At 45.8% G+C, this 16774-nt stretch overlaps 1 protein-coding gene across 2 annotated transcripts in view; it reads left to right on the top strand.

Annotated features, from left to right (window-relative positions):
• The first annotated feature begins 4080 nt into the window (after nucleotides 1-4080).
• Nucleotides 4081-16774, top strand: part of LOC124150231 (oxalate:formate antiporter-like) — a 31002-nt gene continuing 18308 nt past the window's right edge. For both annotated transcript variants that reach the window (XM_046522186.2, XM_046522185.2), the window contains exons 1-2: nucleotides 4081-4376; nucleotides 5912-6101. In XM_046522186.2, the coding sequence (XP_046378142.2) occupies nucleotides 4289-4376; nucleotides 5912-6101 (278 nt within the window). In that variant the 5' untranslated portion in view covers nucleotides 4081-4288. The remainder of the gene's footprint in view (nucleotides 4377-5911; nucleotides 6102-16774) is intronic.

Raw genomic sequence — 16774 nt, 5'->3', positions numbered from 1 at the left:
TTACATATATTATAACTTTGTCATTCCTGGAAGCAGTTCAAATGAAAGTATGTCATCTGAATGAGTAAGTGAGCTGCGGTTAACATTGCTTTGTGAAGTATTTCATAATGATTTTACAGTGTGGAACTTAAAGTGGGAGACCAGATCACAGATGATGCAGGTCATTGACCTTTACCACCCGTGTGAACATATCGAACAATCGTATGGTGCTGACCAGTCAAGGATCATTAGTGAACGCGTTTCAGACAAACCATTGATCAAAAGACATTTCTCAAAAGTATATCTTCACCTGCAGTATTTATCTGCTGCATCGTATGAATTAGTCAATATTTCCACGGTATATTATCTCCTTTCCTTGACGTTTCTTCAGCCATTTCTTGACTTCGTCATCATCATCAATTAATTGAAACGTCATCTTGAATGTTTGAAACAGCTGATTCCGCTGGGGCCAAAAGACCATGACTGTGTCTAGGGTTTTTTCTTTGCCAAGGATATCGACATCAACTCTAGATCTTGTCATCGTATTCGGTAATTCGACTGTGAGCTGGGATGTCGTTCAACATAATAAGCTGCAACAGTTCCTCTTCTGTACGCTCTTTAGACATGACAAAATAGACTAGAATAGATTTAAGCCAATGAATCTACCAACATAATTTAGTTGCTAGTCGGACGAGCTAGTTGTTAGACATAGTTGTAAAATATCTTTTGAGTCAGGTATTTATGTGTCCTCAGATATTGTTAATACACGCAGACAACCCTTTGATTTTTAAAGGGAAGCGTGAGCACAGTGTAGAAAGCACAGTGTAGACAGCACAGTGGCTACTCTTTAGTCCTGTGCTTGCAGAGTAATTTAAATCTGAAACCTGTTACATCGAAATCCTGTGTAAGAAATATATCTCCTCCCAAAAGCGCTGTAATTATCCAACAAAATATACAGCGTACCACTAAATGTTTTCATTTTGACGTATACATGCAGATTAAATTCATATTTAGTTTATGAAATACTAGTACCTATCTTATATAGGTTTACATACTCTGAGCTCAGACCAGAGGATATTCTGTACACATGTAAGAAAGTTATACCAGTTGAATGCTGTATTTCAAAATTAACCGAAACTGTTTGCAATTTCTTTCACAAACGGAAACAGCACCTTCAACCTAATTTTAAACAGCCCACATATTTGCATTTCACAATACAGCCTGCACAGTACCGTGCCTTCGACTAGCCCAATGAGGAACCGAAGTAAAACCTCCTACCTAATGAAATTATGTTTGTTCTTGGAAAATACATACATAAGACTGAACAAAATTAAAGCTGAAGATTTGATGTCTCACTGTTTCATAAGAAAGGGACATGCAATCCCAGTTTGATGATGATCACCTATCACTTCAAACCTGACATTTCATCGTCTCTAGTAAACATGATGTTCAGTAATATATCAACAATTGCATCTTTGACTCATTGGATTAAGAATAATATGACCTGATTTTGTCATCATCAATAGAATTGCATTGATGGAGTTGATGGCTAATTATGTTTCAACATCATCCCCTCCTCGGCCCTCACACGTGTGCCCAATGATGTAACCTTTCTCATGGTGGTGCAACAAATAGTCCAAAACAGAAATGGCGTCATCACCATTTACATACTGCTAGCCAGATTGTTCTTTCTTCAAGTTTGAGAAAAGGTTGAAACCTGACGGTGCAAATCTGGTGAATACAGATGATGTTCAATTTGTTCAAAGTCACGGACATGCATTGCAGCCATGTGACAACAGGCTTGTGCACAGGTCCATTGTCGTAGGTCCCGTTTGAAAAAGCGATCGTAGCTCTACGACTGTCATACGCCTTTTTTACACTCAGCTTAGCGCTGCGATCGCTTTGTGGAATTGGCCCTTGTGAAATAGAACACCTTTAGTTAGTTATAGTCAACCAGTAAAAGTCCTTTGTAACTGGAGGAAACCGGCTGATGGAAAAGACTTCTCATCCTTCTTTGGAGAAGACATAAGATATGTTTCCATACTAGTCCTGAAAACCTTTGTCATGCCAAGTTCACTACTCACAATGGTCTCAACTCTCTCATGAGAAATGCATATTGTATTAACTCTGTAACGTATGGTAGTTGACGATCAACCATATGCACATCAAGTATGTTATCAACATTTCCTAAGTGGTAACAGTTGAAGGTCTTCTTGAGCTCCCCTCCCTACCCTTCTTGAGGAGGCGGAAGGCGATCATCTCGTGAAGTTGGCACCATGTGTGCATGGATGGCTGTTGGAGCCCTTTTAGTTGGAAATACTAGATCTCAGTGCATCAGCTAATTATATGCATTTCCATCATCAGAGAATCCCTAGTCACATTGATGCCTACATAAATATGCTGCCTGTTTGTGAATTTGGTTGAAATGCATCCTGTAAGCATGGAATGTATTTTACTTAATACATGCAAAATGCTACGGATGTACTATACATCCTTCGAAGTTAGGCTCAGAGCTTGTACTTGTTTGCGCATGTCTTGTTTACATTTGGAATGGATAAGTGTTAAATGCTACTTATTGTATAATTACTTACTTAACTGGGAAAATTCCTCAGATGCTTGAGCACTGCCAATGTGTACATAAGTTATTAATAATGAGTTACCTGGATTAACGCCTTGTAGGGTTGAAAGTTGAGGAGATGGGTGGTCCAGTCGTCTAAGGCGCCGCGATTATGTTTCTAGGTTTGTCAGCACCATACCCGTGCTCGTGGGTTTCACCGATGTGGTAAAAGTCTGAGACCTGCATCACTTCGGGCTTTTCTCCCACATTAAGCTGACACGCCGTGATGCAACTAGAATACTGTTAAAAGCGGCGTTAATTCCAACTCACTCACTCACTTACTAATACTAAGGATGATAGACCCGTGAAGATCCGGGGTAGAATAGGTCTTCAGCAACCCATTCCTGGCGTAAAAAGCGACACTGCTTGTCGTAAGCGGCGACTAACGGAATCGGGTGGTCAGGCTCGCTGACTTGGTTGATGCATGTCATCGTATCCCAATTGCGTGGATCGATGTCCATGATATCAATCACTGGATTGTCTGGTTCATGCGAACTCGATTATTTACAGACCGCCGTCATATAGCTAGAATATTGCTGAGTGCGGCGTTAAACAACAAACCAACCAACCAACCGTGTTCGAGCCGTGTATGTCCCCAGCAACCTATGCCAGTCAAGAAAATCCAAATTTTAAATTTGTTATCAGACTCTGTTACTTGGTTGATAGGGTGTCATCGTACGCAGACGAAGTTGCTCACAATTTCAATCACTGGATTGTCTGTTCCAGACTTAATTATTTCCAGGCCACCATCAGATAGTTAGAATATTGCTGAGTGCGACGTTAAACGAGAAAAGAAAAGAAAAATCCAACACAAACGACTGCACGTATCTCATATGCTTTAGACGGACAAGGCCTTCATTATCTTAAATCATCAGTACCACGCTTAATGCGTCATACTATATGCTGATAATGTCAGCACCATAACCTGCATCACTTCGGGCTTTCCTCCCACATTAAGCTGACACGCCGCTATATAACTGGAAGACTGTTAAAAGCGGCGTTAAACCACTGACTCACGCACCCAAAACGTGTGATACACAACGTACCATTATCTGTCTAAGCTAATGTTTCTCAACAACAATTTGATATAACGATAGATGTGCGTTTTGCAATAGAATTATTTTCGAAACCCCTTTCTGCGTTATTGTGTAACTTGGTGATCAAGGGATCTCATCTTCTCAGAAGTCTCTCTTCAACAGAGGCGTTTGGAATAGTGAGTAACTGTTACTTTGGTAAATATATTACTCATACACTGCTGAAAAGGCAAACGGCCCCAGTATTGATTGGGGATTAAAGCGAACACGAGTCTTACATATCAGCACATTAGTCCAACTAAACCGTGCGGGATACATATTGTGAACCGACATATCTACTTGTAATCTTTGTACCATCCCAACGCAGATTCATCATCAGATGCACATACAAGAGTTTTATTTAGGTTATCACCGTTATCAAAATGATTATATATTGTATCATCCCTTTTCACCATGTCATAACTAGATGTCATTCACGAAAAGGCGATCAAGGATATTGTTTGATGTCCATAGAGATTCAATTTCTTTCAACAAATGTGCTTACTTTACTCAATACCCTGTTACAACAAAAATCAAGGGAACTTGCTTGATCACCTTGTGTGACGTGCGTTAGACATCTAGCGGAAAGAGTACTTTATCTGATACACATCTGGGCAAGATGGCGTGCTGGATCGGCTGGCCTGCCACGAGAGTGATCATTGGTGGAGTACTTATTCACTTAACTTTGGGGACATTATACACATTTGGTAAGTCAGTGTTATCTTGTCGTTGATACATTTGCCTTTATATACTTTCAAACATAAAACTGATGCTAGTATAAGCTCGATTCCAGTGATGATGTTGGCAACTAAAGGCTTCCGAATAAATAGGGATGGAACCAATATTAATTATACCATGGTAAACAGTGGTGGCACAAAAACTTTACGAAGACCACTCCCCATGTTAACACAATCTATATTTAAGTATATGACATCATATGCTATATTAAGCAACAGGGGAAAGTCCATAGCATTATATTCTATAGATACAGAATCTTAGGAAGCTATGTAGTGACACTGACGTCATCGTACTGTGAAGTGATTGGTTGACAAAGACAACACGAGAATACAATGTCTGTATATATGTATTTTTTATTCCCATACATTCAGATAGACACACGTCGGAGACCTATTCTATGTCTCCCTTTACAACATAAATGGTTCATTTTATATCATGTGTATCAGATGAATTTATCCATGAAATAAATTTCGTAGGCCAAAGCAACTACTTTAAACAATATTGCTCTTGGAGCTTTTCCCTTTGGTCTTCAGGGGGGCACGGGTGGCCCAGTCGTCCAAGGCCCCGCGATTCGCTGTGCAGAGGTGCGTCCCTTAGGCACGCCACAAAACCTATGATTGTGGGTTCGAATCCCGGTTCGCCCCAATTATGTTACTAGGTTTGTCAGCATCATACCCGTGCTCGTGGGTTTCACCGAAGTGGTAAACGTCTGAGACCTGCATCACTTGGGGCTTTCCTCCCACATCAAGCTGACACGCCGTGATATAACTGGAATACTGTTAAAAGCGGCGTTAAACCAACTTACTCACTCTCTGGTCTTCAAGCTTGTCCCCACTTTCCACATGTTTTGTTCTTTCACATCCACGTTTTGCAGTTTGGAATGGTAAATTGATCCCTGAATATTTTCACCTTTGAAATCTTTAATGCTCTAGAGAGGCAGATCTCCCCGTGGTCTTTCGCGGGAAAAGGTGACAATCTTCCCTGACCACCTGTCATTATATTCTCGGGAAAATACATTGCTAAAATGAGTCAATCTGACTTTTTCTCCCTCTTTGAAACGGAAAGGTTTTCGAGCTGTCTTTACTTATTTCACATTCTTCTTCGGCCAATACACACGCAACCATGTTGTCGTTTCTTTGTCTTTGGGTACTTTGGATGAAGGCAATTCTGTGGTAGGTTTCATAACTATCAGCATATGTAGGTTGTTGTTTCACATACGAATAAGTCTGTTTATAGGTGAAATATCGACTTCTCGTTTCTGCACTTATGCCTTTGTTTCATTGTTGGTCAGGAGATGCTATATCTGGTCAAAAGAGATTGGGCTATTTGAGCTGACCTCTATCAGGAGGAATTGGGATCATTGCCACGTACTGATATTATAACTTGGCCTGGTTCAATGTTGGCAGAGGCCTTCAATTGTTTCGAATATGTTACACAAAACTGATATTTTCAGAATGGATTTACTCCATTGGACTAACCTTTTTGCATATTTGTTCTTCCACAGGCAATATGAACCCATACATCACGTCTTACCTACGGTACAAGCTTCCAGCCTCTGATACCGACTACTCAGACACAGCATGGGTGAACTCGGCTTCCTTCATTGGCATAGGGCTCCCGATCGTACTGGCGGGCGAGATCTATGACAGATTTGGCCCTCGCAAGACTGTGTCTTTTGGTTGTTTGCTAATGAGGTATACTTAGATTTAGCCGAGTAGCATCTCCTTCCATGAACCTATTCACATTGACAGCTTTAAGTTACACGTGCTTCCATTAATAATTTGATGTCTGTGAGTCCATTACCCATGCCAGGATAAGGGTCTTGGTCTATAGTTTACTGTTAATTGAGGGGCGGCCGGGCAGCCTTTTGGTTAAAGCGTTCGCTCGTCACGCCGAAGACCCGGGTTCGATCCCCGACATGGGTACAATGTGTGAAGCCCATTTCTGGTGTCCCCCGCGATATTGGTGGAATATTGCTAAAAGCGGCGTAAACAGAAACTCACTCACTCGCTACTGTTCACTTTGCGTGCGTCCATGACCCGTCCAAGGATTAAGGCCTTGATCTGTATTCCATTGTGCGCTGTGCGTGCGTCTATTAACCGTGCCAGGATTAAGGCCTTGATCTGTATTCTACTGTGCGCTGTGCGTGCGTCTATAAACCGTGTCAGGATTAAGGCCTTGATCTGTATCCTACTGTACGCTGTGCGTGGGTCCATTACCCTTGCAAGGATTAAGGCCTTGATCTGTATTTATTGTGCGTTGTGCGTGTGTCTATTAACCGTGCCAGGACTAAGGCCTTGATCTGTATTCTTCTGTGTGCGCGTCCATTAACCGTGCAAAAATTAAGGCCTTGATCTGTATTCTACTGTGCGCTGTGCGTGCGTCTATTAGCCTTGCCAGGGTTAAAGCCTTGATCTGTATCCTACTGTTCGCTGTGCGTGGGTCCATTACCCTTGCAAGGATTAAGGCCTTGATCTGTATTCTACTGTGCACTGTGCGTGCGTCTATTAATCGTACCAGGATTAAGGCCTTGATCTGTATTCTACTATGCGCTGTGCGTGCGTCTATTAACCGTGCCAGGATTAAGGCCTTGATCTGTATTCTACTGTGTGCGTGTCCATTACCCGTCCAAGGATTAAGGCCTTGATCTGTTTTCTACTGTGCGCTGTGCGTGCGTCTATTAGCCTTGCCAGGATTAAGGCCTTGATCTGTATCCTACTGTTCGCTGTGCGTGGGTCCATTACCCTTGCAAGGATTAAGGCCTTGATCTGTATTCTACTGTGCACTGTGCGTGCGTCTGTTAACCGTGCCAGGATTAAGGCCTTGATCTGTATTCTACTGTACGCTGTGCGTGCGTCTATTAACCGTGCCAGGACAAAGGCCTTGATCTGTATTCTACTGTGTGCGCATCCATTAACCGTGCCAGGATTACGGCCTTGATCTGTATTCTACTGTGCGCTGTGCGTGCGCCTATTAACCGTGCCAGGACTTAGGCCTTGATCTGTATTCTACTGTGCGTGCGTCTATTAACCGTGCCAGGATAAAGGCCTTGATCTGTATTCTACTGTGCGTTTGGCGTGCGTCTATTAACCGTGCCAGGATAAAGGCCTTGATCTGTATTCTACTGTGCGTGCGTCTATTAACAGTGCAAGGACTAAGGCCTCGATCTGTATTCTACTGTTCGCTGTGCGCGCGTCTATTAACCGTGCCAGGATTAAGGTCTTGATCTTTATTCTACTGTGCGCTGTGCGTGCGTCTATTAACCGTGCCAGGATTAAGGCCTTGATCTGTATTTTACTGAACGCTGGGCGTGCGTCTATTAACCGTGCCAGGATTAAGGCCTTGATCTGTATTCTACTGTACGCTGGGCGTGCGTCTATTAACCGTGCCAGGATTAAGGCCTTGATCTGTATTCTACTGTGCACTGTGCGCGCGTCTATTAACCGTGCCAGGATTAAGGTCTTGATCTGTATTCTACTGTGCGCTGTGCGTGCGTCTATTAGCCTTGCCAGGATTAGGCCTTGATTTGTATTCTACTGTGCGCTGTGCGTGCGTCTATTAACCGTGCCAGGATTAAAGCTTCGATCTGTATTCTACTGTTCGCTGTGCGTGCGTCTATTAACCGTGCCAGGATTAAAGCTTCGATCTGTATTCTACTGTTCGCTGTGCGTGGGTCCATTACCCTTTCAAGGACTAAGGCCTTGATCTGTATTCTACTGTGCGCTGTGCGTGCGTCTATTAACCGTGCCAGGATTTAAGCTTCGATCTGTATTCTACTGTTCGCTGTGCGCGCGTCTATGAACCGTGCCAGGATTAAGGCCTCGATCTGTATTCTACTGTTCGCTGTGCGTGGGTCCATTACCCTTGCAAGGACTAAGGCCTTGATCTGTATTCTACTGTGCGCTCTGCGTGCGTCTATTAACCGTGCCAGGATTAAAGCTTCGATCTGTATTCTACTGTTCGCTGTGCGTGCGTCTATTAACCGTGCCAGGATTAAAGCTTTGATCTGTATTCTACTGTTCGCTGTGCGTGGGTCCATTACCCTTGCAAGGACTAAGGCCTTGATCTGTATTCTACTGTGCGCTGTGCGTGCGTCTATTAACCGTGCCAGGATTTAAGCTTCGATCTGTATTCTACTGTTCGCTGTGCGTGCGTCTATGAACCGTGCCAGGATTAAGGCCTCGATCTGTATTCTACTGTGCGCTGTGCGTGGATCCATTACTCTTGCCAAGATTAAGGCCTTGGTCTGTATTCTACTGTACGCTGTGAGTGCGTCTATTAACCGTGCCAGGATTAAGGCCTTGATCTGTATTCTACTGTGCACTGTGCGCGCGTCTATGAACCGTGCCAGGATTAAGGCCTCGATCTGTATTCTACTGTTCGCTGTGCGTGGGTCCATTACCCTTGCAAGGACTAAGGCCTTGATCTGTATTCTACTGTGCGCTCTGCGTGCGTCTATTAACCGTGCCAGGATTAAAGCTTCGATCTGTATTCTACTGTTCGCTGTGCGTGCGTCTATGAACCGTGCCAGGATTAAGGCCTCGATCTGTATTCTACTGTGCGCTGTGCGTGGATCCATTACTCTTGCCAAGATTAAGGCCTTGGTCTGTATTCTACTGTACGCTGTGAGTGCGTCTATTAACCGTGCCAGGATTAAGGCCTTGATCTGTATTCTACTGTGCACTGTGCGCGCGTCTATTAACCGTGCCAGGATTAAGGCCTTGATCTGTATTCTACTGTACGCTGTGCGTGCGTCTATTAACCGTGCCAGGATTAAGGCCTTGATCTGTATTCTACTGTGCGTTTGGCGTGCGTCTATTAACCGTGCCAGGATAAAGGCCTTGATCTGTATTCTACTGTGCGTGCGTCTATTAACAGTGCCAGGACTAAGGCCTCGATCTGTATTCTACTGTTCGCTGTGCGCGCGTCTATTAACCGTGCCAGGATTAAGGTCTTGATCTTTATTCTACTGTGCGCTGTGCGTGTGTCTATTAACCGTGCCAGGATTAAGGCCTTGATCTGTATTCTACTATGCGCTGTGCGTGCGTCTATTAACCGTGCCAGGATTAAGGCCTTGATCTGTATTCTACTGTGTGCGTGTCCATTACCCGTCCAAGGATTAAGGCCTTGATCTGTTTTCTACTGTGCGCTGTGCGTGCGTCTATTAGCCTTGCCAGGATTAAGGCCTTGATCTGTATCCTACTGTTCGCTGTGCGTGGGTCCATTACCCTTGCAAGGATTAAGGCCTTGATCTGTATTCTACTGTGCACTGTGCGTGCGTCTGTTAACCGTGCCAGGATTAAGGCCTTGATCTGTATTCTACTGTACGCTGTGCGTGCGTCTATTAACCGTGCCAGGACAAAGGCCTTGATCTGTATTCTACTGTGTGCGTGTCCATTAACCGTGCCAGGATTAAGGCCTTGATCTGTATTCTACTGTGCGCTGTGCGTGCGCCTATTAACCGTGCCAGGACTAAGGCCTTGATCTGTATTCTACTGTGCATGCGTCTATTAACCGTGCCAGGATTAAGGCCTTGATCTGTATTCTACTGTGCGTTTGGCGTGCGTCTATTAACCGTGCCAGGATTAAGGCCTTGATCTGTATTCTACTGTATGCTGGGCGCGCGTCTATTAACCGTGCCAGGATTAAGGCCTTGATCTGTATTCTACTGTGCGCTGTGCGCGCGTCTATTAACCGTGCCAGGATTTAAGCTTCGATCTGTATTCTACTGTTCGCTGTGCGCGCGTCTATGAACCGTGCCAGGATTAAGGCCTTGATCTGTATTCTACTGTTCGCTGTGCGTGGGTCCATTACCCTTGCAAGGACTAAGGCCTTGATCTGTATTCTACTGTGCGCTCTGCGTGCGTCTATTAACCGTGCCAGGATTAAAGCTTCGATCTGTATTCTACTGTTCGCTGTGCGTGCGTCTATGAACCGTGCCAGGATTAAGGCCTCGATCTGTATTCTACTGTGCGCTGTGCGTGGATCCATTACTCTTGCCAAGATTAAGGCCTTGGTCTGTATTCTACTGTACGCTGTGAGTGCGTCTATTAACCGTGCCAGGATTAAGGCCTTGATCTGTATTCTACTGTGCACTGTGCGCGCGTCTATTAACCGTGCCAGGATTAAGGCCTTGATCTGTATTCTACTGTACGCTGTGCGTGCGTCTATTAACCGTGCCAGGATTAAGGCCTTGATCTGTATTCTACTGTGCGTTTGGCGTGCGTCTATTAACCGTGCCAGGATAAAGGCCTTGATCTGTATTCTACTGTGCGTGCGTCTATTAACAGTGCCAGGACTAAGGCCTCGATCTGTATTCTACTGTTCGCTGTGCGCGCGTCTATTAACCGTGCCAGGATTAAGGTCTTGATCTTTATTCTACTGTGCGCTGTGCGTGTGTCTATTAACCATGCCAGGATTAAGGCCTTGATCTGTATTCTACTGTACGCTGGGCGCGCGTCTATTAACCGTGCCAGGATTAAGGCCTTGATCTGTATTCTACTATGCGCTGTGCGTGCGTCTATTAACCGTGCCAGGATTAAGGCCTTGATCTGTATTCTACTGTGTGCGTGTCCATTACCCGTCCAAGGATTAAGGCCTTGATCTGTTTTCTACTGTGCGCTGTGCGTGCGTCTATTAGCCTTGCCATGATTAAGGCCTTGATCTGTATCTTACTGTTCGCTGTGCGTGGGTCCATTACCCTTGCAAGGATTAAGGCCTTGATCTGTATTTATTGTGCGTTGTGCGTGTGTCTATTAACCGTGCCAGGACTAAGGCCTTGATCTGTATTCTTTTGTGTGCGCGTCCATTAACCGTGCAAAAATTAAGGCCTTGATCTGTATTCTACTGTGCGCTGTGCGTGCGTCTATTTGCCTTGCCAGGGTTAAAGCCTTGATCTGTATCCTACTGTTCGCTGTGCGTGGGTCCATTACCCTTGCAAGGATTAAGGCCTTGATCTGTATTCTACTGTGCACTGTGCGTGCGTCTATTAATCGTACCAGGATTAAGGCCTTGATCTGTATTCTACTATGCGCTGTGCGTGCGTCTATTAACCGTGCCAGGATTAAGGCCTTGATCTGTATTCTACTGTGTGCGTGTCCATTACCCGTCCAAGGATTAAGGCCTTGATCTGTTTTCTACTGTGCGCTGTGCGTGTGTCTATTAGCCTTGCCAGGATTAAGGCCTTGATCTGTACCCTACTGTTCGCTGTGCGTGGGTCCATTACCCTTGCAAGGGTTAAGGCCTTGATCTGTATTCTACTGTGCACTGTGCGTGCGTCTGTTAACCGTGCCAGGATTAAGGCCTTGATCTGTATTCTACTGTACGCTGTGCGTGCGTCTATTAACCGTGCCAGGACAAAGGCCTTGATCTGTATTCTACTGTGTGCGCATCCATTAACCGTGCCAGGATTACGGCCTTGATCTGTATTCTACTGTGCGCTGTGCGTGCGCCTATTAACCGTGCCAGGACTAAGGCCTTGATCTGTATTCTACTGTGCGTGCGTCTATTAACCGTGCCAGGATTAAGGCCTTGATCTGTATTCTACTGTGCGTTTGGCGTGCGTCTATTAACCGTGCCAGGATAAAGGCCTTGATCTGTATTCTACTGTGCGTGCGTCTATTAACAGTGCAAGGACTAAGGCCTCGATCTGTATTCTACTGTTCGCTGTGCGCGCGTCTATTAACCGTGCCAGGATTAAGGTCTTGATCTTTATTCTACTGTGCGCTGTGCGTGCGTCTATTAACCGTGCCAGGATTAAGGCCTTGATCTGTATTTTACTGTACGCTGGGCGTGCGTCTATTAACCGTGCCAGGATTAAGGCCTTGATCTGTATTCTACTGTACGCTGGGCGTGCGTCTATTAACCGTGCCAGGATTAAGGCCTTGATCTGTATTCTACTGTGCACTGTGCGCGCGTCTATTAACCGTGCCAGGATTAAGGTCTTGATCTGTATTCTACTGTGCGCTGTGCGTGCGTCTATTAGCCTTGCCAGGATTAGGCCTTAATTTGTATTCTACTGTGCGCTGTGCGTGCATCTATTAACCGTGCCAGGATTAAAGCTTCGATCTGTATTCTACTGTTCGCTGTGCGTGCGTCTATTAACCGTGCCAGGATTAAAGCTTCGATCTGTATTCTACTGTTCGCTGTGCGTGGGTCCATTACCCTTGCAAGGACTAAGGCCTTGATCTGTATTCTACTGTGCGCTGTGCGTGCGTCTATTAACCGTGCCAGGATTTAAGCTTCGATCTGTATTCTACTGTTCGCTGTGCGCGCGTCTATGAACCGTGCCAGGATTAAGGCCTCGATCTGTATTCTACTGTTCGCTGTGCGTGGGTCCATTACCCTTGCAAGGACTAAGGCCTTGATCTGTATTCTACTGTGCGCTCTGCGTGCGTCTATTAACCGTGCCATGATTAAAGCTTCGATCTGTATTCTACTGTTCGCTGTGCGTGCGTCTATGAACCGTGCCAGGATTAAGGCCTCGATCTGTATTCTACTGTGCGCTGTGCGTGGATCCATTACTCTTGCCAAGATTAAGGCCTTGATCTGTATTCTACTGTACGCTGTGCGTGCGTCTATGAACCGTGCCAGGATTAAGGCCTTGATCTGTATTCTACTGTGCGTTTGGCGTGCGTCTATTAACCGTGCCAGGATAAAGGCCTTGATCTGTATTCTACTGTGCGTGCGTCTATTAACAGTGCCAGGACTAAGGCCTCGATCTGTATTCTACTGTTCGCTGTGCGCGCGTCTATTAACCGTGCCAGGATTAAGGTCTTGATCTTTATTCTACTGTGCGCTGTGCGTGTGTCTATTAACCGTGCCAGGATTAAGGCCTTGATCTGTATTCTACTGTACGCTGGGCGCGTGTCTATTAACCGTGCCAGGATTAAGGCCTTGATCTGTATTCTACTATGCGCTGTGCGTGCGTCTATTAACCGTGCCAGGATTAAGGCCTTGATCTGTATTCTACTGTGTGCGTGTCCATTACCCGTCCAAGGATTAAGGCCTTGATCTGTTTTCTACTGTGCGCTGTGCGTGCGTCTATTAGCCTTGCCAGGATTAAGGCCTTGATCTGTATCCTACTGTTCGCTGTGCGTGGGTCCATTACCCTTGCAAGGATTAAGGCCTTGATCTGTATTCTACTGTGCACTGTGCGTGCGTCTGTTAACCGTGCCAGGATTAAGGCCTTGATCTGTATTCTACTGTACGCTGTGCGTGCGTCTATTAACCGTGCCAGGAGAAAGGCCTTGATCTGTATTCTACTGTGTGCGCATCCATTAACCGTGCCAGGATTAAGGCCTTGATCTGTATTCTACTGTGCGCTGTGCGTGCGCCTATTAACCGTGCCAGGACTAAGGCCTTGATCTGTATTCTACTGTGCGTGCGTCTATTAACCGTGCCAGGATTAAGGCCTTGATCTGTATTCTACTGTGCGTTTGGCGTGCGTCTATTAACCGTGCCAGGATTAAGGCCTTGATCTGTATTCTACTGTACGCTGGGCGCGCGTCTATTAACCGTGCCAGGATTAAGGCCTTGATCTGTATTCTACTGTGCGCTGTGCGCGCGTCTATTAACCGTGCCAGGATTAAGGCCTTGATCTGTATTCTACTGTACGCTGGGCGTGCGTCTATTAACTGTGCCAGGACAAAGGCCTTGATCTGTATTCTACTGTGTGCGCGTCCATTAACCATGCCAGGATTAAGGCCTCGATCTGTATTCTACTGTGCGCTGTGCGTGCGCCTATTAACCGTGCCAGGATTAAGGTCTTGATCTGTATTCTACTGTGCGCTGTGCGTGCGTATATTAGCCTTGCCAGGATTAGGCCTTGATCTATATTCTACTGTGCGCTGTGCGTGCGTCTATTAACCGTGCCAGGATTAAAGCTTCGATCTGTATTCTACTGTGCGCTGTGCGTGGATCCATTACTCTTGCCAAGATTAGGGCCTTGGTCTGTATTCTACTGTACGCTGTGAGTGCGTCCATTAACCGTGCCAGGATTAAGGCCTCGATCTGTATTCTTCTGTACGCTGTGAGTGCATCTATTAACCGTGCCAGGATTAAGGCCTTGGTCTGTATTCTACTGTACGCTGGGCGTGCGTCTATTAACCGTGCCAGGATTAAGGCCTTGATTTCTATTCTACTGTGCGGGCATATTTTAACCGTGCCAGGATTAAGGCCTTGTTCTGTATTCTACTGTCCGCTGTGCTTGCGTCCATTACCCTTGCCATGATTAAGGCCTCGAGGGTAATGTACGCTGTGCGTGCGTCTATTAACTGTGCCAGGATTAAGGCCTTGATCTGTATTCTACTGTGCGCTGTGCGCGCGTCTATTAACCGTGCCAGGATTAAGGCCTTGATCTGTATTCTACTGTGCGCTGTGCGTGCGTCTATTAACCGTGCCAGGATAAAGGCCTTGATCTGTATTCTACTGTGCGTGCGTCTATTAACCGTGCCAGGATTAAGGCCTCGATCTGTATTCAAATGTTCGCTGTGCGCGCGTCTATTAACCGTGCCAGGATTAAGGTCTTGATCTGTATTCTACTGTGCGCTGTGTGTGCGTCTATTAGCCTTGTCAGGATTAAACCTTCGATCTGTATTCTACTGTTCGCTGTGCGTGGGTCCATTACCCTTGCAAGGACTAAGGCCCTGATCTGTATTCTACTGTGCGCTGTGCGTGCGTCTATTAACCGTGCCAGGATTAAAGCTTCGATCTGTATTCTACTGTTCGCTGTGCGTGCGTCTATGAACCGTGCCAGGATTAAGGCCTTGATCTGTATTCTACTGTGCGCTGTGCGTGGATCCATTACTCTTGCCAAGATTGAGGCCTTGGTCTGTATTCTACTGTACGCTGTGAGTGCGTCCATTAACCGTGCCAGGATTAAGGCCTCGATCTGTATTCTACTGTACACTGTGTGTGCGTCTATTAACTGTGCCAGGATTAAGGCCTTGATCTGTATTCTACTGTACGCTGTGTGTGCGTCTATTAACCGTGCCAGGATTAAGGCCTTGGTCTGTATTCTACTGTACGCTGGGCGTGCGTCTATTAACCGTGCCAGGATTAAGGCCTTGATCTGTATTCTACTGTGCGCTGTTCGCGCGTCTATTAACCGTGCCAGGTAAAGGCCTTGATCTGTATTCTACTGTGCGTGCGACTATTAACCGTGCCAGGATTAAGGCCTCGATCTGTATTCTACTGTGCGCTGTGCGTGGATCCATTACTCATGCCAAGATTAAGGCCTTGGTCTGTATTCTACTGTACGCTGTGAGTGCGTCCATTAACCGTGCCAGGATTAAGGCCTTGATCTGTATTTTACTGTACGCTGGGCGTGCGTTTATTAACCGTGCCAGGATTAAGGCCTTGATCTGTATTCTACTGTGCGCTGTGCGCGCGTCTATTAACCGTGCCAGGATAAAGGCCTTGATCTGTATTCTACTGTGCGCTGTGCGTGCGTCTATTAACCGTGCCAGGATTAACCCCTCGATCTGTATTCTACTGTGCGCTGTGCGCGCGTCTATTAACCGTGCCAGGATTAAGGCCACGATCTGTATTCTACTGTGTGCTGTGCGTGCGTCTATTAACCGTGCCAGGATTAAGGCCTTGATCTGTATCCTGCTGTGCGCTGTGCACGCGTCTATTAGCCGTGCCAGGATAAAGGCCTTGATCTGTATTCTACTGTGCGTGCGTCTATTAACCGTGCCAGGATTAAGGCCTCGATCTGTATTCTACTGTTCGCTGTGCGCGCGTCTATTAACCGTGCCAGGATTAAGGCCTCGATCTGTATTCTACTGTGCGCTGTGCGTGCGCCTATTAACCATGCCAGGACTAAGGCCTTGATCTGTATTCTACCGTGCGTGCGTCTATTAACCGTGCCAGGATTAAGGCCTTGATCTGTATTCTACTGTGCGTTTGGCGTGCATCTATTAACCGTGCCAGGATAAAGGCCTTGATCTGTATTCTACTGTGCGTGCGTCTATTAACAGTGCCAGGATTAAGGCCTTGATTTGTATTCTACTGTGCGTTTGGCGTGCGTCTATTAACCGTGCCAGGATAAAGGCCTTGATCTGTATTCTACTGTGCGTGCGTCTATTAACAGTGCCAGGATTAAGGCCTCGATCTGTATTCTACTGTTCGCTGTGCGCGCGTCTATTAACCGTGCCAGGATTAAGGTCTTGATCTTTATTCTACTGTGCGCTGTGCGTGCGTCTATTAACCGTGCCAGGTTTAAGGCCTTGATCTGTATTTTACTGTATGCTGGGCGTGCGTCTATTAACCGTGCCAGGATTAAGGCCTTGATCTGTATTCTACTGTACGCTGGGCGTGCGTCTATTAACCGTGCCAGGATTAAGGCCTTGATCTGTATTCTACT

This window comes from Haliotis rufescens, unplaced genomic scaffold, assembly GCF_023055435.1.
Source record: "Haliotis rufescens isolate VD_foot unplaced genomic scaffold, xgHalRufe1.0.p SCAF_9, whole genome shotgun sequence".
NCBI lineage: Eukaryota > Metazoa > Mollusca > Gastropoda > Lepetellida > Haliotidae > Haliotis > Haliotis rufescens.
This window is presented reverse-complemented; position numbering and strand designations above follow the sequence as displayed.